Below are 25,197 nucleotides of genomic sequence, written 5' to 3'. Positions count from 1 at the left end.
AGCACATGCCTGGAAAATCTAGTGGCCTGGGTTCTGTTCCCAGCATTAACGGTGCTTCATCTCTCTGTGCTTCGGTTTCCTCCATCTGTAAACTGGGGAATGATAAACCACTTCGCTCCTGCTGGGAAGGTTTTGAGGCTTAATTAATGTCCATAAAGTCTCGGAGACCTTCCGATGGGAGGCTCTATAGAACTGTGAAGTTATGTTGTATCACTGAGGCTGAGCGACGTAAGTTAGACCAACATCAGCACAGCACTGTGTCGGCAGGAGAGCGTCTCCCATTGATATGGCAGCTGCCGTTCGCGGAGGGGGGTTTATTATGCCAATGGGAGAGCTCTCTCCTGTCGGCATAGCACGTCTTCACCAGATGCGCTGCAGCGGCACAGCTGATGGCCAAAGAACTACTCAGATCCCATTGAGAGTCAATGCCATTTTGCGTGGCTAACTTCCCGTCGACGCCTCTGAAAAAATCCCATCTTAAAATCACCCAAAAACGTGTTCGTCTTCCTAGCAGGAACCTTTTGTTGCTTCCGTTGTGCAAATGCCAAAGGCACACTCCTGCCCACGCCTGTTCAGGCCCAGGAAGGAATGTTTTCATTACTGGTCCAGAGGGCGGGGTAAAAACAAAACAAAACAGAAGAACACAAAGGCTTCCCTGCTGAAAGAAGCCTATTCTGTTGAGGGGAGATTTAAAGTAATTGCCAGGCAATCGGAGTCACCATCAGAGCTCCCCGATTCTGGTGACTTGGTAAAACAAGAGAGGAGATGTGAACCTGACAGCTAAAGTACACAGAAGGTCCTTAATCCGTTTACAAGAGAACAAAGCCATGCGTGAAGCTTTAACTGCTGGGGCTCGCTTCCCGTTTCCTGACATTCCTCTCCACGCCCAGATGTTTCTTGCCCCTCAATCAAAGACCCATCCTACCTGCCCATTCCCTCTCCTCATTCTCCAGGTGCTCTTCTCCCAGCTCTGTCTCGCTAAGCCTCCTAAGGTCTGCTCTGGATAAAAATAAGCAGCACTTTTCATCCAAGGCTCTCACAGCTTTCTACAACGGACAGCATGAGGAACTTCATTCTGCAAAGCCCAATCCAGCAAAGCACTTGAACACATGATTAACTTAACTTTAATCATGTGCTCAAGTCCCATGGGAGTCAATGGGGCTTAAACGTTAAGCACGTGTTCAAGGTCTGTGCTGAATCGGGGCCCACATCTCCAAAGGCAGTTAGGCGCCTTTGATGGGATTTTCCATTGGATGGGATTTTCAAAGGAGCCTAAGGGAGTTAGGCACATAAATTCCAATGGAATTTCGGGGACTAAACACCTTTGAGGATCTGGGCCTAAGTGACCCGGCCAAGGGCAAACAGCGAGTCTTTGTCCCTCTTTGGTGTTGGCTTCATAGCTGGATTCGATGTGCATCTGGTTAACAAAAGCTGAGCCTGACACTACCCGACCGCTGAGGAGCCATGCAGATGAATTTATAAGATTAGCTTCACAGCTTTGCGGTCTCCAGGCAGCATTTCCAATCAGGCAGGTCACAGGCAGCACCTCAGTAAGGCAAGGTGTGTCTATTGACAACAAACAGTTGTCACAATGTGGGAGCTGAAGTTGAGGAGAAGAGGGAAAGGGTTTAGGAATAGACTGTTGGACCCAATTTTTACAATGCTGATCACGGCTGGTGTGGAATACCTGTTGGCTTTCCTTTTAATTGGATTGCATTTTTAATTTTGGTAGAAGGGGAAAAAAAAATCCATGATTTGGTTTTGTACTTTGGTTATAAGACCACATGAAATAAATACATACCCTGCCAGGAAAGAGGGCAGGAACGGTCCATCAGATTCAGAAATATTAGTGCAAGAGATTATTAAATAATTCCTTGCACTTCCTTCTGTTTGAACGCTTTGCTACGCTCGACCAACAATGAGGTTGAAATGTTCAGAACTGCTATGATGACTATTGACTGTTTGTGTTGCTGTAGTACTGAGAGTTCACAGAACTTCATCAGCGTCCCATTGTGTTGTACAAACACAGAGAAATAGCCCCTGCCTTTGTGCAAGGGATCTCATTAGGGTTGGGAAGGATGGAAAAATCTACCGCAGCCTTGGGGTTCAGCAGCCGTTATAGTAACCAATACCCCTCTCACCTCCACCCCATATGCTGGGGCTTCGGCCAGGAATCCACAAAGATCTCCTTGCTCTCAAACCTCCTGTCCTTGCTGTTGTGCAGAGTCCTGGGGACGAGGTGAAGGAAAAATCATGAAAACGAAGAGCAACATGATTGCGATAGCAGAACCTGAACACATCCAGCAGCTGGCTGGGAAACGCTAGAGTGGAGGTGGTCACAACACCAGCAGATATGTGCAAATCAGCCTGTAGCTGGGTCTTCAGCAAACACCGCAGATAAACACTAGGATTAAGGAAACCCATCTACCATAATCCATCATTCTGGGTCAGCTGAATCTCCGTGCTGGGTTTCTGTCTGAACCGGCTGCTAAGGATTTGCCTTTCCCATTCAGAGGAGGGCTCCTGGACTTGCCAAATAAACACCGGGTTTCCAGTTTATTTTATCAGCTGTGCTGGATGGGGACCCTTATTGTGCAAACCAAAATACAGGAACACATGGCAGCATTCGGAGCGAAAGAACAGTTTCTCCTCCCCCCACCCCCCTCAACATGATCCCCGGGAAAGTCAGGTTAACAGGAACTGGCCAGGGGTTGCATGAAAGGCAGAGTGGTGGGTCAGAAAAGGCTTGAGAGGCCCCGTCTAATGGTTAGCCTGACAAGGAATGATAGGAAACAGGTTCTCGCATTATTTTTGTAGCAACTTCCCAACTAAGATGGGGACCACATTGCGCAAGGCGCTGTATGTGTACACACACACACACACACACACACACACACACACCAACTGTCCTTGCCTCAAATAGCTTACAATCTAAACAGACAAGTCAGACGGCAGGTGGGAGAAAGGCAGGATTATTATCCCCAGGTTACAGATTGGAACTGGGGCCCAGAGAAGGACTTGGTCTCACAGGGACCTCTGCAGCAGAGCCAGGCATACAACCCAGATCTCTCAAGTCCCAGTCTGGTGTCTTAAATACGAAACCACCCTTCCTTGCATAGGTTAGTGGGAATTGTTGAGTGGGATGGGAAATTCCATAAGGGAAGCAGGCCTGGAGGGAGGCTATTCAAAAACGGGCAAATAGGGGAGGACAGGGAGGTTCCTAAGGCAGGGAGAGACCCAGACCACAGCCGCAAATCCAACTACCTCTGGGATCCAGATCTCAATTGTGTCTTGAGCTTGTTGGTATCCCCAAGAGAGGAGAAGGAAAAGAAGAGAGCGGGTTGAAGAACGGAAGAGTAGGTGAGCTGATCAGTCAGGGGCTGAGGAGACCAGGAGGGCAACGAAAGGATTTCAGAGACAGCCTCCATTTCCTGACCAGGGACAGCAACTCCCGCTGCTGACTCCAGGCCCCGGAACGACCCAAAGCCACACACGTTTGCATATGGTGGAAACGCAGCCACTGAGGTAAAATACACTCTACTGGACCCTCTTTGGGGCAGGGACCATCTTTTTGTCCTGTGTCTGTACAGCCCAATGGGGTCCTGGTTCATGACTGGGGCTCCTAGGTGCTACAGTAGATGAGGAAAATAAAACTGGTCTCCCTGTTGTCTCGTCTGTGTAAACCCTGTCCGTCTTCGATCCAGTTCAGGCTTTTCCATTGTACCGATCACCTCAGACTAAGTTTTGTGAGGCAGAGCATGTTCCTTATTCTAGCTTTGCAAATCACTGGGGAAATTTCTGCTAGCCCTACTGCACAGTGGTTTGGCTCACCCCAGTGCAGTGATGTAGCAGTGATTAGCTGAAAAGTAGCCCATCAAAAACCAAACAAAAAACCACCCTAATGTTAAGCCCTAAAAAAAGTTTAAGTCTCCATCCACTTCAGCAGTGTTTTAAGGGATATAAACCTCTGAAAACTGGGGCTAAACAACAGAATGCCCCAAAATTCAAAAGATTCTAGCTTGAGCCATTAAGTGCAGAGATGATTTCTCTGATGTGTGCACACAGCCCCTACCACAATGGGTCCCTGATCTCCCAAGCCAGCTCACCAAATGCAGACCCAAGACAGAGCAGAACTGCTTGCGAGAGCTGACTGCATATCATTTGCTGACAACAAACGGGGAGTGAAGTCTTGCTCCCTCTGAGGTTTCGTTGTTGACTTCAGCTTTCCAGATTCACTAGCTGCCTCATACTTTACCATGGACAGACTGAATCACTTTGTTCTTTCTGAATCTTAAAATGTTTATTGTTCATACAGGAGCTGTATATAAATTAGAAGCAGCACGGGTCCAAAACGCTAACCCCCAGGAGCCCCGCTTTATACTTCCCCATTAGACAAAACCCCCTTTTTTATTTTTTCTTGCCCTCCCTGAGTTCCCTCTGCTATTCGTCGGTTGCAACTTATAAAACCAATCCCATCAATGGGAGCGGATCATTTTTATTTCATTTGGTGGAGCTGACGTTAAACAGAGCCCTGATCTGAAAAACAAGCCCCCGTTGGGGAAAGCTTGCCCAGCTCCAATTGGCTGGAGCATGAAGATCACAGAAAAGTTGCGGGGCCAGAATTTCATCTCAGGTACAGGGGTGTGAAGGGGAGATGAATCTGGCCAACAGGCTGCACCAAAAGGAGAAAGCTTATTTATATTCAGTTTTGATTATTAAGCATGTAGCTTTCGAGGCCAGTTGCATTTGTCGTGTTCCCCCTTCCCCTCCGCTTGCATAACTGTTCTCTATTTTTGCAGCTGAAGGACTCTGTGCATAAGTTTGGGTTGCCCCCGGCACTCATTACTCCATGTTCACTGTGGAAGCCCCAAATCCACCCCACCCCCACGGCAGTGACTAGATACCATAGATTCTTTATTCTATTCAGAGTGGGTGGTCTAAGAGCTTTTACCACTGTGGGTCCCCTTTTCCTCTATATAATTCCATCCTGCATTCTCTTCACCGCTGAAAACTCCACGTGTCATCACTTATGGGAGGGTTAAAGAGGGATATTTATCGCCTGCAACCTCCAAGCTCTCTCTTAGCCCACACAGCTGGGAAGGACACTCACTTCCAAAACCGAGCCTCCCTCACAACACAGCTCCTCCTTCATAATGGAGCATTTAGCCAGTGAATTTTTCTGTTCACAAACTGTGCGTGAGCAGATGGTTATAATATCCTTGAATTTGTCATTCAGAATTCTTTGCCAAATAATGCTGATGGATAATTCTGGGTCAGTAGCTCATTTGGTTTGCAAAGAAGATCCACCGTTCAAAATGCTAGGCTTTTTGATTAGTCACAGAGGTCACGTGACAGGCTTTTGTTCTCTCATTGGATGAGCATAGCTCTTAGAATCCGGTTTCAGGTGAGAATCCTTGCATCTGCAATTTGTTATTTGTTTCCTTTTTACACTCTTGCAACGCTTGCTCAGAATTCATTCATCCCACAAACCTCAATGCTAATAAATTCACTCACCAGGACATTCACAGAAAACAAATGCTCATAGCAAATTTGCTTCAAAATTCAAACTAATATTGATACGATTTTTTTTTGAAGTGGTCACTGTCTCATTGTCTAACAGTAGGGTCTGGCGCAGGCTTCTTGGCTATTCCTATAATAGGGTTTTAAGCAGTATTTCTCTATAAGAAAACACTCTTATTTTCCTGTGCATTGTCTGGCTAAAGATTTATGAAGGATTACAACACAGCATGAGCACATTCTTCACTGTGATTATCTCGCACTCTGAATTAATATCGACAGGAGCGGTTAGCTTTGGCATCTCAGAATATCCCACGATTTATATTTCCCTAAAGTACCTGCTCATTTTGGAGGCTATAAACTTGAAGCTGTGACTTGTATTCCAATCAAACGGACTAGGATAGCTAATCCCACGTGTAATATTTACTCAAACAGTTTCCCCATTCATTTTCAGGTAAATAATTTATCCCAGAAAAGCTCCATCCGTTCACAGCCACTATGAAGAATTAATGGTCCACATCAATTTGCTATGCTCTTTAGTTCTCAAGGGGGGGCTTTTCACATGGAGGACCGTTCTAAAAGCAGGCAGAACTTTAACCAGCGGAGTGCTGCTTCACATACCTGGGACAAAAACACACCTAACAGGGTTTATCTGTACACTGGGCAAGTTTCCTTCAAAGCTCTGACCTTCCAATGAAATACCAGTGTTTAAAAACACAAGTGCCATACGGCGGCTGCACCTGTGGGTAGCAGTGAAAGGGTTAAACATGGATCCATTTGCACTTGTTTTTAACTTTCCTCAGTTTCCTGGTCACTTCGGTTGGTGATCAGAGAGTCTCGCTCTAGGCCAGGTGTTCCCCTTCACGGCCCATATTCTCTTTCTACTCAGTCTTGCGGTGAAATCATAGGGTTGGAAGGAAGAAAGCAAAGCTCTGGAAAGCAGTTGGGAGCCGGGGAGTGGGAGTCAGGACTCCTGGGTTCTATTCCTGCCTTAGTCAGGGCCTGGCTGTGAGATCTTGGACAAGTCTCAATCTCTCTGTGCCTCAATTTCTCAGTACGTAAAATGAGGTGAAGCTGCTTCCCAAGCCGTCATGAGATGTTTATAAAGCCCTTGGAGATCCTACGCACATGCCATGGGAGTGCTAAGGGCTTGCAGAATAAAAATCTTGCCAATTGACTTTGATGAGCCACTCCCCTCTCCCCCGCCCACCGTTCGCATGCCGAGAATGGGCCTCTCACCACTGTTCACTAAAAGTATAATAGCAGGGTGCTGCGGCGGCTGCTTTAATTGGTGTGGGGGCAGGTTCTGTTTGTGCCAAGAGTACCTGTGAATTTTTAGTGGGTGCAGTGTTTGACAATGCTCCCCCACCCCCAGTGTTAAACGAGCTCTTTCCATCAGATGGATACGGATGGGAACGTAAAATACTTAGCACTCACATGGGGTTGTGTCTCCCCAAAGGACTTTACAAACATGAAATCATTTAAACCCCCAATACGCTGCAAGAGGCAGGTGTGTGTTATCGCCACTTGATAGACAGACTGCCTCGGTTTCCCTGTCTAAAGCCCACATGGTTACAAAACGCCCTCGCGGGAGCTGTAATCTGTTTGACCGCATGGAAGCCTCAGTTAAGATGGCTCTTGATACCTACAGTGATACACGCGGGGCTGAGCTTCTGGGTAGCATCGGATTGGTTCCAGGGGTCTCGTCAGAGGGCGACACCACTTGTGGCAATGTCTTCTATTGTGACTGGGTCTCGCAGGGGAACGTTGCTGCTGCTGTTGTCGCCACCTCTGCTGCTGCTGCCTCTCCTGCCGTGGCCGGCTTCCCCCGAAACATTCCAGAAAGGTGGACGTGACCATGTCCCTGCTCAGCCCGGGGCCCGTGAAGGAATCCACAGTATGCACGTGACAGCCACGCGGCGCAACTCAAGCAACCAAATCCAGAGGCACAAAATTCTCCCGCTCTGTGCATTAAAAATAACTCTATTCCTGAAAAGAGAGTGGCGTTCAGAGCTCCAGCTGGGGTATTAAGCGAATTCTTTGCCTGAAGACTCAGAGATTATGGGTGGGGGTGGGGGGAGGAAATCTGCATGCTCTTCCTCCATGACATAATCCCAAGGATGCTTGTGCCCAAAGGGCAGCCACTCTGGTGAGCACTGTATCTTCAAGGGACTGGGGAAACAGAACACAAATCATTTGCATGGGCTTTTTCACATGGCTGTTCCCTGAACATGCTTTGCACTCTCTCTTTCATGGATCATCTCTGAAGAGTCAAATCCTTTTACAGACACATTTTTAATGGGATCCCTAGAATATACGCTATAGTCCTCTTTATCCAAATAAGCCACGCATAAGCACAGCTTTGGAATTTGCATGATTACTTTTTACTCTATACTCAGGCTTCAGGAGATTATGATGATTTGGGGATTATTATTTTTAAATTGTCTCTGATTTTTTAATGTATTTTAGAAATACAGTTCAGGCCTAACTACACTGGCTGATTTTTCTATTTTAATATAGCTGTTTAAATTCTTTATTCATTTTGCCTCGAGGATAATGTATTAATAATAAACAATAGTTAAAAATAGTATCCTTACAGTACACGTGTGGGGATTCCCTTCTTATAAATTTGTTCAGTTTCATGTACACATTAGTAGCTAACATGAGCATTGGCAGTTTGCTCAGACAAAATTCTGTCAATTATATTGGTATAAATCTACAGTGACTCCACTGACTTCTACTTGACAAAGGATAAAACACACAGACTGCTGTCAGGGATATGGTCTGTTTCTAGTGGGAGAGGCATTGCTTACAATGTACAATGGATCAAATTCTGGTCTCACTCCCACCAGTGTAAATCCAGGTTAACCTTCAGTGAAGTCAACGGGAGTTTGGAATGTGTAAGGACCACAAAATATAGCCTGACAGACTTTGAGATCCTACAAGTTATGTCCCTGATTCAAGAAGTGACATAGCATGTGCTCAAATACATCTCTTGCTAAGTGCGTCCTTATACCCCATTGACTTCAACGGGACTTCAACATGTGCTTAAGTTATTTCCTGAATCAGGACACCTGGGCAAGATCGCACTTTCATTCAAGGCAAAATAACTATTGATTTCAGTGGGAACTTTGCTTGAATAAGATCTCCAGGATCAGGTCCTAGAAATCAGTTATTAATGCCACCTCCTCTGGAGTCACTGTGAAATTAATCATAGAACATTTTCTGTTTGATGCATTTCAAAGATTTTTGTACGTGGGCTCGCGTTGTATCTCAAGCTACACACCCTGGCGTTACCCCCAGATGCTCCAGCCCAGCCATAAAGAGGAGGAACTGCTTCCATTCAGAAAATTAAGGGCCAAATCATCAGATGAATTTCCTCAGCTCCCAGAGACTCCAACTAGAGTTGCAGTGGCTCAGCTCCTTTCAAGCTTTGGCTCTATGCTTATTTCCGGGAGATTTTCATATTCCACGACTGCCTTCTTCGCTGACTGGGTCACTAGGACACAGAGACAGCTACATCTCTTACCCCAGGGATGACAGGACATTTAAAGAGAGCCCTCAGCTTTGTCACAAATCTCTCCAACTCCCTTTTTCTTTGTTTGCTTTTCTTTTTTAAATTATCCCTCAGAAGCAGAGCAAAGGAAATTGGGAAGAGGAGTGGAATATGGAGGTGATATTTCAACAGAGAAAAATAATGTACATTCTTGGTATTATCATTATTATTATGATAGCACCTAAAGACTCCTATATGGTACTGTACATGCTATATATTACTGCATATGCTAGATTTAAACAGATCTAACAACTCTAAGAACTGGGATCTTATATCCTCAACCTATTTTTTTCCTCCATTTACAGTACGTAACATTGTCTAGGTCTCTTACCACCCAACACAGTGACTCTTCTAGGACATGCAATTTACTGATTTCCATTTGTGCAGCTTACTTCTTCTAATAAAATTAAAAGATTTAAGAAAATACCTATCCCGCTCCCCCCCCACACACACACACCTCTGCCTTATTTTTCTATTCATATTACAATGGTTACATCAAAAGATATATTTCCTAATACCAACATTTAAAAAAAATGTACAAAGCTTCTTACCTAAACGATGTGTTGTTGAAAACTTCCCCGTTTTTTAAACTATAACATTTTAGCACCTCATATAGCAAAAGAGCTTTGGAAATATACTTTCATTTTTGACAAAATCATGGCCTTTGATCAGAAATACTATTTAAATAATCTTTCCCATGGGGTTTTACCAGAGCAGAGGTCAATAATCCTTAACTAGAGAAATAGACAGTATTGTTCTGCAAAGACATCACAACTGAGTTGTTGGGGTTTTTTTATTTTTTAACTATAAAGGATTGTTAGGATTAATGTTTTTCAAAGTTTGTACACCAAAGCAAGAGGGTGGAGAGCGAGAGATCTCTCTCTCTCTCTCTCTCTCTCTCTCTCACACACCTCTCTCTCTAAAACCCATCCTACATATTCACCCACCTCCTGAATTTGTCCTCCAACAGCATATACCAAAAGCTACTCACTTTAAAGCTCCCTCCAGCAATACGCTCGGTAAGCTGCTATATATACTTACTTTAAAGCACAACTTCTGCTGACTAGCCTGGGCAGAACAAACTTCAGCCTGGGCTTCCTAAGAAATCCTTTTTAAAAAGCACACGCACAACCAAACCTCAACGCGCCTAAGGACACCTGAGACAGCGGATCAGTGAGACACTACAGTCAGCCGTCACTCTGCCTCCACTGTAGGCACAGCTGCAGCACGGAGAGCCAAACCAATGAGGGGGAAGCTATGCAAATGCTCCAGTGATGTACTCTCTTCCTAGGGCCTCTGGCACACACACACATTGTGGCCCTGATGAATAGTCCTTCAGCGCTGAGTCCCCAAAGGGCAGTGCTGGGAAGACAGCTAGACTTCTCTCCAGCAAGCAGCTGACATATGCTGGCCAACAAGGAGGTCTCTAGTGAGAAGGCACACGCTCCTGATCAAAGCGACAGGCCATGTGCTGCTTCGACAAGAGGAAAGCAACACCGTGTTTCTGCTTTCAATGGCATAAGCTCAGCACAAAGCACGGCAGCCTAACACGCTCGCAAACACTCTCCTCCACTACCTCTGTACCCCCCACCATTGCGTCTGCGAAGGAAGCTAGAGATAATTCCGCCCATTATCCCTCAGGCTTGTTGAGCCAGAATAAAAGGTGGCAGCAAATGGCATCAGCTCAACAAAGAGGCCGCCCCGGGATTCCGTTTGCGATGTCTTGTGTTAACTCGGCTGAAATCAGACACGTATGAAATGGAAAAACCAACAGAATTTCTTCGGGGTGCAGGGGGTGGGGAGGGAAGCAGAGGCTCCACAACCATTCCTAAAATAACGGACAGGATAAGCGGTACTTAGTTTAGGAGGCATCTCAGTGCTGCTAAGAGAAACACCCCCACGGCCAGTCACATATGGTCTCTTTTGACTCACATGCTTAGTTGTATAGCATGATGTTCCCCCTACAGAAAGAACACAAGTACCGCTCAGCCTTGGAGGCTTTCCTTGTAGATTAAGGAAAACGGCCAAAAAAAGAAAGAATAAAGTCTCTCTGCAAGATCCTCCACTGCCCTGAATTCCTGTCCTGCCCCATCTCCTCGTGGAGAAGTCAGGCATATGGAAAACTCAGGCAGACTTCTTACCTATCAAGGTGAAGCACACAGGAAAACAGAATCCTGGCTGCATGCATCACCTACACTAGTCAGGACTAACAAACTGTCCCCAAAGTTATACTTTGCACATGGATTCTTCCAAGGCACTCAAGTACCATGGCAACAAATGACCTACACAAGCCCAAGGGGATGTTTTTCAGAGTTTGTACACCAAAGCAAGAGGGTGGAGAGCGAGAGATCTCTCTCTCACATCTATTAGTTAGATGGGTAATATATATTATCTGACCTGACTTTCTCCATCGCAGAGAGAGGTGAGGGTGGCTGCTCGTTATGCGGCTCTGGGGGCACAACTCCTGGAAGGCTGCACTGAGATCTGGGCACCGCATTGCCAGAAAGACATTGATGTGACAAAGGCAGGTCAGAGAGGAGCAAAGAGTCCGGGCACTGGAGCGGCTGACTTATGAGGGAAGATGAAAAGAGCTAACTCGGTATGCTGCAGCCTGCGGCTAACAGCCGATACCTATCGCCAGGGCTGGGTCTTTCCTCTGTGCCACGCCCAAGTAGCCAGACTTGGCCCAGAGCATGGGGCAAGGGGGAAAGAGTGGAGGAATCCTCCATCCCAGGCTGTGGAGAGGCAGTGGTGCCACTTGGTGGCCCCCAGCACGCCTGCTCCTTTGATAGAAACTGCCAGAGTGGATCAGACCCACTGTCCATCTAGTCCAGCGTCCTGTCTCTGACAGCAGCTAGTACCAGATGATGCGGAGGCAGGTGTCAGAACGCCGCAGTAGCAGATGTGGGATAACCTGCCCCCTACAGTAGCCCTTATCCTCCTCTCTAATAGCTAAAGATTGGCTTAAACCCTGAAGCACGAGCTTTACCATCCCTTCCGAAAAGTTTGTGAGCACTGACTATAGCAACGCCAGCTATTCCTGTTCTCCATATCCACGTCTTGCTAAGTCCTTGGCCTCAGTGGCTACCCGTGGCAAATTCAGTCCATGTCCATTCAACAATACTTAGTTTTGGGTTACTTCTTGACCTTGGCTGAGTTTGAACTGGAGACCCGGAAGCCAAAGGGCCCCCCACTACCAGCCTCCAGAGCCCATTCCCTCCCTTGTCACATCTTAGAAGGCTCCCACAAGAAGCGGCCTGAAAGAGAAGAGCTGCCAAGACTCTCCAGTAGGAGGCAGCAGACCCTGTAAATGTTTGGGCTCCGGTTCTGTAGAATCACACAGCACTACGCAGCTGCTGCATCTGAAGGTGCTAAAAGTCTGCCTTAAGCTTCCCACCCCAAAATGCAAACACAAGTATGGTCTGTCCTACCTCTGGCCTTTCATTCCTAACTAAAAACCACCTCCTCTTGGGGAGCTGTTTAATGAATAGCTACAACCAAGTCTTGCGGCCTGCGGACATTACAGAGGGAGCAATTGGCAGAAGGGGCGGCTCCGTGGGCAAAAAGCTACGTCTATCATCGGGTTAGTGCAACTTTGCAGTTGCCATCTGCTCAAACATTCCTCCTGCAAGAAACAAGGAACCAAGGCGTTACAAATTTTTCTAAACGGTAATTGGTGTCTGTTTAGAACTGAGCATGGAAGTGGAGTCAGGGGTGATTATCTGAGCAATGCTGCGAGAAAGCAAATTAAAAAGTTATTAATCTAATCGATTGCTCACTTGCAGCCGGCGTGCCAGTCATTTCCTCAAAACGCAGAGGCTCCAACTGCTTTAATCAACTGCCGATGAGCTGTGCTGAAAACAAGAATCGAGCAGAGAAGGTGCAAAGACATGCAGAGGCCACCTTCCCTCCGGGCTCCCTCCATGTGAAGAGGCATCAAGAGGAAGGTGGGGCGTGAATGAAATCCTCTTGAGCTCAACTGATCCAGAAAGGCTCTTTCACCAGCCCCTTTGGCTGATGCACGTGGCTAAGCTACAAGCTAGCAACGCCGAGCTCTGGAAACCTGAGACTCTGAGATAAAGATACATTAGGGGCCAGATTCTCAGCTCAGCTCCTTGACTTCATCAGGTGCTGTACGTTGACAGAGCTCCACTGATCTGCCCCATGTACTTTGATTGAGTCCCTTCTTATTAATTTGCTCAGTGGAACATGTAGGCTCCCAAATCGGCTGCTGGCTTTTTAAAGCTCCATAATCAGAAATAATCATGGACCCATTTAAAATGATTCCACAGACTTTGGGGGCCCAATTTGTCCTAGTACAAAGCAACAACCGCATCCCCAAACCTACAGGTGATCTCACCCACCCACACATTTCACGCACAAGGCAGAGCTGGCACTCCCAAAACATCATGGCACTGCGCACCCAGCCAGACCGGCGAATGCCAGCTAGTGCTAAAGAATTAAATACTACCTAGCTCTTGCATAGTGACTTTCACGAGTAGGTCTCAAGGGTATCCAAGTCCAATAGGGAAAACATGGAGATCAACCAGTTACGAATGGGGGTAGGCACCCAATCTTAGGCTCCTTTGAAAAGACCAGTCAGAGCCGACAGAGGCCAGAGCATAAAGATTCAGTACTGTACTCGTTACTGCATTGCCTAACTAGCAACTATTAAAACATTTAACAAGCGCACCAACACAGCAGACACATTTACTAACATCGACTGTGGTGGAACCAACTGGGACATTCCTCAGCGGGTTATTATGGTTTATTGTCAGTACAGCTTCTTCCCCACTTTGATATCATGGGGGGAGAGATAGCTCAGTGGTTTGAGCATTGGCCTGCTAAACCCAGGGTTGTGAGTTCAATCCTTGAGGGGGCCACTTAGGGATCTGGGGCAAAATCAGTACTTGGTCCTGCTAGTGAAGGCAGGGGGCTGGACTTGATGACCTTTCAGGGTCCCTTCCAGCTCTAGGAGATATTTTTTTAAAAACTGCAAGTGAAGTAAGATGGGGAGTGTAAAAATGCTGTGAATCCAGGTAAACGGGATTGAACCATTGGCTTCACTGGGGGGTGGGTGGCAGGGGAGGAGGAGGAAGGAAAGCAGAGCAGTGAGGCAGGCCTGGCTCATTTTGAGGGGCAAGAGGGGAGGTGATCAAGAGGAGTAACTCATCGGCTGGGTTCGAAGCCTGTTCCATTTGGGGTTGGGGGATCGAAATGGTTCCGCTAATCAGCTCCGCAGCCCTTCAGAGTCGGAATTCACTTCGTTAAAAAGCAGCTGATGATGTGAACGGGCTGCTGTGTCTCAAACCAACGGCAGCCTCTTGCTCCAGGAGTGCTGGATAGCTAAGCGGTGGGCTTGTTCCCAGACCGGTGTCGGTTTGAAAAAAAATAATTATGAAGGGAAACAAAGCCAAGTCAGTCAGCCAGGACTAAAGACGGCCCCCCTGCTTAGTCCCACCCGTAAGTCTCCAGAGAAAGGTTAGGTTAGAGGTATTTTATCAAAAGACAAACTCAATGGAAAGTAATTACACAAGAGGGGAAACATGAAAGGCCTGTTCTGTCCTTGCAGGGCATGCTTGCTTCCCCTCCTCGGGTGAGCAGAATGTGCCCAGCTAAATAGCTAAGAGAGGCCACTGGCTTGGATCTTCTACGCAATTGTCCTCTTCAGATTCCCTTTTGAACTCCCACCCTGGAAACGGAAACATGCAGAGGCCAGATCCTCAGCTGGGACAAAATGCTGCAGCTCCAGGCCCGTCAGGGAGCGGTATTGGTTTGCACCAGCTGAGACTCCAGCCCCTGGCTTTTAAAGTCCCCAAGCCGGGTCAGCATTGTTAAGTGCCAGGTGCGTTTATGATGCTATGTAGATGAACCTGTCTGGATAAGTTAAGAACCTCTGATTGCCACCCCTGTCCCAAACCCACACCAGTAAGGAACCCTTTTTGAGCTCTGTAACCGTTCGGTACATTTTTTTTCCCTTGGGGCTTGTCATTTTTGCAGCAGCCAGCGCACAAACTGGGCTTTGGCTGGGGCTGGAAATGGAACTGTTGAACGGCCACTCCAGAGAGAGGCTTCCAGCCTGAGTTTGCAGATCCGAGAGGTGCTGAGCGTTCAGGTAAGCATCCACACTCCGGGTAACTCCATCGAAACCAAGAACGGCAAGCTTGTCGTTGGTCCATCACTGGTTTACTACAGAAAATGCTTCCAGCCTCACCTCCCTCCTAGTTGATGTGTGCTAGTTTCTGGCAAAACGATAATACACTTTTCATCTTCGGGCTTTTACCCGGGGGCCTGATTCTCATTTACACCAAAGTCCCCTTTGAAGCTGCTCTATGCTATCAAAGCGGCGTAAAGTGGGGGCAGGTATAATATACTCCCACGCTAAGCAGGGGTGAAAGTAAGTTAAAGGACTTACCGGTACGCCAGAGTCCTGAGCAGGGGCGGGGCCTCAAGCGGAAGAGGCAGGACCTTTCAATCAAGATTTAAAGGCCCCGGGGCTCCGGCTGGGAGCCCCAAGGCCTTGAAATCGCCCCCAGAGCTACCAGCTGCAGAGGTGGCTGGGAGCCCCGGGGCGATTTAAAGGACCCGGGGCTCTGGCCGCTGCTACCACAGCGGAGCTCCGGGCACTTTAAATCACTGACGGAGCCCTGTCGCTGCTACCCAGGGCTCCAGCGGCAGGACTCGGGAGGCGATTTAAAGGGCCCTGGGCTCCAACTGTTGCAGGGAGCCCCGGGCCCTTTAAATCGCCAGCCTGGGGAAGCCGGTCTGGTCCAGCATGGCGTACCGGACAGTACCGGCTTACTTTCACCTCTGACGCTAAGGCACCATTACACTGCCAGAGTGGAATAAATGGACCTAAGGTCTTCTCTACCCAGGAGGTTCTTCAGTATCCCCTAAGGTACGAATGTAAATCACTATAGTTACACCAGTATCTCTCATGCACATGCATGTCCACACTGCATTTTTTCTGGTTTCGCTATGTTCCCTGGGAAGGGGTTTAAGCTAAAACAAAAACCCCACCCCTCTCCAGTGTCCGCATGGGGTTTATACTGGTATAACGGTGCCTGTATCACTGGGACAATTTTCTCAGGTAGACAAACTCTAAGTGTGAACAAGAATCACTCCCCTTTGTCTCAGCCATTCCCAGCCACAAACACATCCTGCCATTTCTGTCTCCTTTGTACCCAGTACCCATCTGGGAATCCAATGCCTAACCCACTAATGGCCAGGGACTTTCTACCCTCCTTGACCCCGGGCTCCTATTGCTTCGTTAGAGGAAGCAGAATCCGTTGGGACAATCAGACAAGAACCTTTCAATCTGTCATGACAATTAGGAGAAGCCATCGCTCGGGAGGTTAAAGTGTGTTCTCCTTGGCTTTCATCAACAGCTGAGAAGGTCTCACCCTCAGGGACAAAAGCACTTCAAAGTGTGGAATCAAACAAGCCTTGAAAGGGGGCAGCAGAGCAGAGGCATCTGCCCCAGGAAGTTATAAAGGGTTCTCCATTAGCCTCATGTAGAACAGCAGGGAGGCCAGGCCGGGCAGAAATCGCTACTAACCCTAAACCTCAGATAGGAGATGACCGAGCGCCACAGCTCTAGCTATCCAGGGGGTCTTCCATCAATTATAGACAGACACTGAAATCCATTCCAACACATAGCACCTCCCCTCCAGCGGCTGGGTCCAGGCCTGTGAGCACAGGACACAGTCGTTACTGGGCAGGTAAGGGGAGAAGAGGGAGTATTAGCGTCTCATGGCCACATTGTGCTCCCTGCTTGTCTGTGTGTTGTATGCACCTGCCATCTCTTTTCTTATGCTTCGACTGGAAGCTCTTCAGGGCAGGGACGGGCGCTGTTCTGCGTTTGCACAGCACCTAACACGATGGGGATGTGGCTGCCGCGCTACAGACAAACAAAACAAACTCTGACGACGATGATGAAATCACGGGCTCCCTCCTTCCCTCACACATCAAACGGACTCACAGACAAGCATGCAGCCCAGCCATGGGAGTAGCCCATGCAAGACTTTATGCCGCTTTACACCGAAGGCAACTCATGACAGCTGTGAACAGACCCAAGCAGCAGCAAGCTGCTTCCATGTTAAAAATGGAGCAAACCTGAAAACAAACCTACGGTAGCTTGGCAACCCTAAGCCCTTGGATATGTGTGTGACTGATCCTGGAGCATTACTGCCACCAGTGTCAATACAGCGAGTGTTTGGTTTGGCAAGGGAACGTAATCACTTACCCCTAATGGCTTTTCCTTCAAACAGGAGTAGCCAAGACATCTATTTGTCAAAGGAAATGTACCGAGAAACACAATCGCTCATGAGCTGTTGCTTCCCCGTGCTGAATTAGTCTTAACTTGCCCTGGAAAATGAGTTGGATGCAGGATAATGTCACTTTCCTTCCCAATGTTACAGCACAAGATTCGTTTCCAATCTGCCTTCTGTACCTTAATAGATTTACCTTCATGGTTCAATATTTACATATATCGCCTTCCAGCTGCAAATCATAGAGCACTCTGTAAACGTCAATTACATCTCATACAATATCTCAGGTCAAATGTCATTATCCCCCTTTTACAGATGGATAAACTGAAGCCCAGAGAAATGAAGGGACATGCCCAAGGTCACAGAGAAAGTCAGCAGCAGAACTAGAAGCCAGGAATCCCAACCCCCAGCCCTCTGCTTTTAGTGGTAGGCAATATTTCTCAGCAGAGAAATGCTACAGCCACAAATACGTTCTCTGGGTCGGATTTTCAGAGATCTGAGCATCTGTAGCTCCAAGTGAAATCAACACCTGCAGGTTCCCAGCATCTCTTGGAAAAAAAAAAATCAGACCATCAAATGCTATTATATGCAGGTTTCAGAAGTGGGCTGTAGTCCACGAAAGCTTATGCTCTAATAAATTTGTTAGTCTCTAAGGTGCCACAAGTACTCCTGTTCTTCTTTTTTCATTATATGCAGGGGCGGCTCTAGCTTTTTTGTTGCCCCAAGCACGGCAGGCAGGCTGCCTTCGGCGGCATGCCTGCGGGAGGTCCCCAGTCCCGCGGATTCGGCGGCTTGCCTGCGGGAGGCCCGCCGGTCCCGCGGCTTCAGTGTACCCGCCGCCGAATTGCCGCCAAATCCGTAGGACCGGCGGACCTCCCGCAGGCAAGCCACCGAAGGCTGCCCGACTGCCACCCTCGCAGGGACCGGCAGGGCACCCCCCTCGGCTTGCCACCCCAGGCACGTGCTTGGTGCGCTGGTGCCTGGAGCCGCCACTGATTATATGTATCTAAATGTGTAAAACCAGCTGACAGACGGTATTTACAAATGAAGACTTTCCCGGTGCCCCTTTTTCCTAATATAACTGTTTCAGTCCAGTCCTTAGTACATCAGAGCACTTGGGACACTGTTGGTCCTATCAAAGCAAATAGCATTTGAAATAACTACACAAATATTTCCCACATGTACCTATTTGATCTGGATTCTAATTACCCATGGACCAGGCCCGGTTTTTGCATGGCGAGCTCTTGAAGAATAAACGAAGCCAGAGATGGTTGGGCGAAGCCCTTTTTTTTTAGAAAACTACAGTTGTTTAAGTTTCTATTACAACTGGCCTGAACAAAGGGCACTGGGAATACAGATACGCTGTTCTCCCCAAAGGCTTAAGAATACACATACTGTAGCTGCGACTGGAAATTCGGAACAATCGCTCTTCCCAAACGTTCACAGGGCCTTGAGTGTAAATGCCCAAAGCAAGGTCATTGACCCAGCACTTTTCATCTGTCCACACAATGCTTCGTTTCACCGCAGTGCAAACTCGGCACTGAAACAATAGCGCCGACACTTGACGTCCGTAGACTTGTCAAAAAACGGCAGCAGCTATAAAACATTCTGAACGCCCATGAAAACTTGTCCCTTAATTACCTCCCTAATTAGACGTTCCACGGTCCCCCTTCTCACTCCTCCTCGGGAAATGGACGTGGGACCTTTGTCCTAGTCAGCAAGGGGTCCCGAGAACATGTGCCAAGCAGACCTCCCACGCTTCTAATTAAGAGCCTGGCTCCCCTCTCATTTAATGGGACTTGGTCAACTTTTCCTAGTATCAAGTACTTTTGTTGCTTTAAGGGGATGGGAGGCAGGAAACAAGGAGAGTCAGGGTTCTCCCCTAGTGACAGCTTCAGCCCATTCAGCCTGTGATTTTATTTGCAGCCAAATCCAGAGAGAGATTTGCTACTAATTAGAGCGAAAGGTGATCAGGAGAAAGACATTTCCTAACTCATACAAAGCCTCAGTTTGATACAAAGGGGCTCTTGGTTCCCCCACACCAATTATTTCTGTGTCTTTAGCACCCCTTCCCTCTCCCCCCTCCCCAATTTTTTAGGGGGGAGGGGAGGAAATCACATTCAAAAGGTAACTTTGCCCAGGTCCGCTTTACAAAGCGCATCTTTGTCTGCAGGTTGGCTTTATTGTCTCTCACTCAAGAGACAGACGACGTCTACATCAGCACAAATGCACTCTGCTCTTGTGCTTGGTGAGTAACTCTCTGGTTTGGGAGCACAACAATCTAAGAATCGTGCAATTCCTCTGAGGAGGGCACGCTGCTGTTTGCTTGTCCTCTTTGTTTTCCAGCCATTTTATTAGACACACGGGGGATCGGTAGACAGAGATTAGCGTGTGCATCACGTTATTCGACATCTGAGGATGTATGTCGCTCACTAACGGGAATTATTCTTTTCAAAATGACTTAACTGAGATTGCACATTGGGAGGAAGATAAATTGGAAGGTTTGAGACCCCAGAAATTAATGATCTTGTTTCTATGTATCATGCTAGTGCGTGAGTAAGGAAAGGGGGTCGATCCCCTCTACAAGCACCTGAATCCTGACCCAAAGCCCACTGAAGTCAACATAAAGCTTCCCCAATTGACTTCACTGGGCACCTAAACACAACCCAGGCAGCATCCGGTGCTGGGTGCTCTCTTAGGCCCTGATTCAGCAAAGCACTTAACATGCTTAAGGCCTATTGATGTTATTTGGCTTTAAGCACTTGCTTAATGTTAAGCGTGCGCTTAAGTGCTTTGCTGAATGGGTCAACAAGCACATTCCACAATGTTCCTTGACCCCATGGAGGCCTGGTCGGCCAGGCTGGGAGCGGGCCCGGCTGATGAGAGCTGAGTGAAGAACGGATTTTTTCAGTTCAGTGGCCAAACTAAAAAAAAAATCTGAAAAATTCAGTTTGGCACCAAACCAGGAGGGGTGGGTTTTTTGGTTTTCTCGATGAATTAAAGGAAATGAAAAACTTTTGTTCAGGTCAAACAAAACATTCTGAATGTCAACATTTTCCAAACAACGTCTGCTCATCGGTCAGTTCAAATGGACATTTCATTTCAAAACTTGTCAAAACGGTTCCTTTGGACATTTTGTTTGGAAATGACATTTCCAGGGTTTTTCCCCAGTTTTTTTCCCTGACCAAACTATTTGCTGAATTTGACCCACATTCACAAAGACGTTCAGAGCCCTGAGGAATGCATTTTTCGGTGAAATTTCTATTCACTGAAAAAACATCTGGCCCAGCTCTATTGCTGACATCCTTTGTTCAAACAAACTGCAATGGAAATTCATCTGCCGCACCAGTCAGGCCTGCGGGAACAACTAGGAGACTGCTCCTTCCACATGTCGCACCTCTTTAAATGCACATCACTTTACCCAATTTAAAAATGAACCCTTTGAAAATTAAGCTGATTCCCTGGGAGAAATCACTTTCCCCAGCACCGCAATTTCTTTGATAACTGATGAAGGATTTGTTTTTTTAAATCAGAATAGATACAGGCACAATGACGTCTGGTGCCATTTATTTTTTCTATGCTATCAAATAGCAACAAAATTTATGAGAGGTGTGAGTGTAGCAGAAGGGAGTGGAACATGCTCACATGTATCATTACCAGAGTCCCTCCCTGATTCAGTAAATCACAAACTCCTCTCTGCTACAAACCTCTATCATCTTTGGTAATCTTCTGCACAATGAATATATCAGGTGGTAACCAAATCCTCTTCTAACTCTCAATTTATGCAAAGCAAGGCTTAACATTTTTCTTGAGAACTCTATGCTTGTGCAGGAGACAATCTTGTTTTGGTAGCACATTTTTCACACAGGCACCCGCCCGCTGCTCTGTATCTCTGCTACAGAAGGGTGGTTAAAGAAATGCACCTGGCACTTGAAGCAAATGGTGGGAAGGTGAGTGACGGCCCTAAGACATGGGAATGAACTTCCCCAGGGACTCACGCCAGCACCCATGAAAGCTCTGTCCTAGACCTGAGCTACATCCTGAGAGCTCCCTCGTGCCAGAGGAGCAAAACGGCCAACCATGGTTTTCATCACGGCGCTTTAGGCTCTTTTAAATACCCTGGGCCCAGGCCATGGATTTGAAATTCTGTGGGAAGCCAGTGTAGAAAACAGAGGACAAGTCTGATGTGTTCTAAGTAGCCCATGTCACTGAGGAGACATGCTGCAGCGTTCTGCACTAGTTGGCGTTTCCTAGGGACTGAAGGCTTCATGCCCATCTATATTGCAGCAGATGCATATTTGATACGTCCTGCATAATAAGAAGCTTTTTCTCCACATCACACACATCTTGTTCACATTCTGATCTGCTAAAAGGTCATGATTATTTTATTCATTCAATTTCATGCCTCAGCCAGCCCCATATCCCCACACAGTTTGGAAAAGAAGATCGCAGTAAGCTATGGTGGGAAAAGCTACAATTAATGCAGATAAATATATTATTTAAATTAAGAGTGTATGAAAAGTTTGTTTCCCTTCCAACTGGAGTTCGGCTCTGTTAAGGAATGCAGAATGTGGCCCTTAGATGGGAGAGGGGGAGTAGGGCCATACACTGTGGGGATGTCTGTGGCCAGGCTGCTACCAGCACATACTGGTTAAAATGCTGTCCAAAAATACATGAAAATAGCTACTCAACAAAACAAAAACATTCACAGAAAGTTTTCATCACTGCTAGCAACATTTCCAGTTTAACAACAAAAGTTTGGTTTCACTTTCTGAACGAAAACACACACACACACACCAACATTTTTACTTTTCAAAAAGCCAAAACATTTTCACAGGAAATTCTGAAGAATAAAAACGTTTTCAAAAGTTCCCATGAGAAACAACTAATATTTTTTCAATCATCTTGAATGTTGGGTAGAGTCAAATTGATTAATCCCCAAATGCTTGGATAAGAGAGTGTTTAACACACACACATACATGTTATAACATCCCAGCTCTGTTAGGGGTTGATCCTGAAGAGAAAGGGTTAAGTGGGTTCTGCTGACTCATTTGAGGTATGGGTCTCCTTATCTCACTTGGATATAAAGCAAAAATTGCTCTCTGGTGAGAGGGGATTTCGGGTGTGGGCTGAGCAGATGAGAGTAACTCTATAGGGCAGCTAAACCTGGGGAGAAAGTTTGAGCTGAACTTTGTTATCATATTGCTAATGAAGCCATACCCCATAAGTGGGGTGAGTATTTGACTCTACACAGTACACAGAGTGTGAGTTGAAGCAAGTTGGGAAAGGCACCTTCCTCATACAGAGTGGGAGAAACTGCAGGTGCTCAGTATAAGTCTATAGTCCTGAATGCTCCCATTCATGTCTACTCTTCACTAGAAAGTAAAGCAAGAAGCCATAAAAACAGTATCATGTCACCAGGCATGTCCCATGGCCTCAGGTGAGGGTATACCATCCACTTAGAGAATGGCCGGTGTGTGTCCACGAATGCGTATGAGCAACTCAACAGCAGCACCTGTATAATTAAGAGTAATCCTGAACTAGAGCATGGAGCCCAATATGTACAAGCAATCCTACCATGACTGTTAATTACCACCACCAAGAGATGTCGTTAATTCTCCATCACTTAAGAGTTTTCAAATCAGGATTGTGTCTCTCTGTGAGGAACGTGCCCTAATTCAACCACAGGTTGTTGGACTCAAAGGAGGAACTGCCGGATGAAATCCTCGGTCCTGTGTTATGCAGGAGGTCAGGTTAGACGATCGTAAGAGTCTCTGCTGGCCCTAAAATCTATTAAACTAATTTTTCTGAGCAGCTCCACAATGATGAACCAGTTTGTGCAAATGACAGTGGGGATGAAACTGCGAGGAAAGTGATTTCAGCCTCCGAGGGTTTAGAACAAACAACCTGACCAATAATCAGAGAGGCAGCAGTCCTAGCGGATGAGGCATTGGACTAGGACTCAGGAGACCTTGGCTCTGGTCCCTGTTCTTGGGTGAGAATTTTCCCCTCCTTGTCCTCCGTTCCCGCCCCCCACACACACCCTGTGTGTCTTGGCTATTCCGAGTGCAAGCTCCTCGTCTGTCTCTCACTTCTACGTCCCCATCCAGCGCCTAGCAGAATGGGGATCGTGGCTGGGGCTCTGTGTGCTACTGGCAAACAAATGGTAAATGCCGACTAGAAAACGTCCTTTCAATTCACCCTCTGCATCCTCCACGCAGAGACTCACACCCACGTTCTACTGAACCGGTCAGCTTCTGATCAGCTCATTCCCCTCCCGAATGATTGGTCTGTACAAGACCTTTCTTTATTTGAACATTGCACCGAGCTTCCTATTAGCAAAGCCCCTGGCTCAAGAAAGACTGAGAAGATTATCCTGTAGCAGCTCCATTGCCATATGGCATGACAAGGCAGCAGAGATCGGCTCAGGATTCTAACCCTTACGGATGGGAAGGAAAGAAAGGCCGCCTGTCATTTATACTGCCCCCCTGGCCGATTACTGCCATCGTTGCTGTAAGCGAGCATGGGAGCAGAGACATGCAGTGCACATGCAAAAACACACCGACAGGCACCCCTTCAACAACCCAAATGGGGCACTCACAAAACATTATTTCTCTTGCAGTTGGGCCTCAAGGGACCAATTGGGGTCTGGGGCCCCACAGTGCTAGGTGCTGTCCAGAGACAGCGAGAGAGTACCCCGGCTCCAAACAGACAGAGGGTGGGAGGGGGAAACGGAGGCATAGACAAGGGAAGTGTTTCGACTGAGGTCACAGAGCAGGGTGGTGGTGGCAGCGTTTGTCTTAGAGTGCAGATCTCCTGAGTTTTAGGCCAGTGCACTAGGCTGCGTCCCCAACACTTATGACACTTGAGAACCCTGGACTTCGAAAGGGAATTCTTCATCTTGCTCACTTTTCTGCTTCTGCATGAACCAGGTGTGTATATATGTGTAAATACTCCTACTCCATCCCATCCGCCCTCCTAATTTCAATGGAAAGTCAACATAAAGTGACAGCTGCTGCCTAACGTTTTGCTAGGGATCCCTGAGTTACCGTGCTGCACAGTGGTGCTAGGGGACATTCTGCTGGCGGAGGATCTGCTTATGTCTATTAACTGAATGCAACATAAAACAATTATTGAAGGTCCAACAGCACCTATCATCACGCAAGGTATGGTCTTTAAATCACGGCCAGATTCCAGCCTGGGTTGTTACACGCTGCCTAGCGGAAATTCCCCTTGCAGGTTCAGCTGCAGGGAAGTCTTCCAACCTTACGTTTTACGCTGCTGTTAATGCACAGTAACGCTCGGTGAAGCAGAGGTGGCTGCATTTCAGCGTTGGGGAAGTGAATCATATTCTTTGAAAATCACTTGGGATTGTTCAGGTTTCATTTCTGGAGAATTGCGGGTTACAGAAAGTGCCTAAGGTGAGTTGCACCTGTCCATTTTTCAGGTGAAAAAGAGCATATTTACCAGTAACTGCTGCTGTCGTTTATCGTTTTGCATCAATATGGGAACTGAATGTTCACACGGACCAGGACCTCCCAGGGACACAAGGAATGCTCCCTTTTTAGATCCTGTATTATAAACTGAAGACCAGGTGCATTACAGTCTCTTTGAAGCACTGCTACCTAGAGTATATTTGCTCTTCAGCAGGATTCAACCTTTCCCAGGAATACCTAAAGCCAGGGGCACTCTACTAACAGACACACGTTCTCCACTGTGGTTGGCTAGATCAGGCAGAGGAAGGGGAGAACCTCAATGGGTTTGTGGCATTATGAACTTTGCAAAAGAACTTTTGGGGAATTCACAAAAATAAAATCTCATCCATGAATGATTTTTTTCTTGTCCTGGAAAATT

At 47.1% G+C, this 25,197-nt stretch overlaps 1 protein-coding gene across 7 annotated transcripts in view; it reads right to left on the bottom strand.

Annotated features, from left to right (window-relative positions):
- DVL1 (dishevelled segment polarity protein 1) overlaps positions 1–25,197 on the bottom strand; it is a 180,806-nt gene that overhangs the window by 36,282 nt on the left and 119,327 nt on the right. Inside the window, exons 1-2 of one of the 7 annotated variants that reach the window (XM_005292910.5) lie at positions 10,115–10,703; positions 7,167–7,689 (exon numbers count right to left, since the gene is read on the bottom strand). The exons of 5 other annotated variants lie outside the window; for them this stretch is intronic. In XM_005292910.5, coding sequence (XP_005292967.2) covers positions 7,167–7,377 — 211 coding nt within the window. In that variant the 5' untranslated portion in view covers positions 7,378–7,689; positions 10,115–10,703. Of the gene's footprint in view, positions 1–7,166; positions 7,969–10,114; positions 10,704–25,197 lie in introns of those variants that run through there. One more of the 7 variants, XM_065574789.1, reaches the window with a different exon arrangement.

Source organism: Chrysemys picta, chromosome 21, assembly GCF_011386835.1.
Source record: "Chrysemys picta bellii isolate R12L10 chromosome 21, ASM1138683v2, whole genome shotgun sequence".
Lineage (NCBI taxonomy): Eukaryota > Metazoa > Chordata > Testudines > Emydidae > Chrysemys > Chrysemys picta.
The sequence above is the reverse complement of the archived record's forward strand: the minus strand, read 5'-3'. Positions and strand labels throughout refer to the sequence as shown.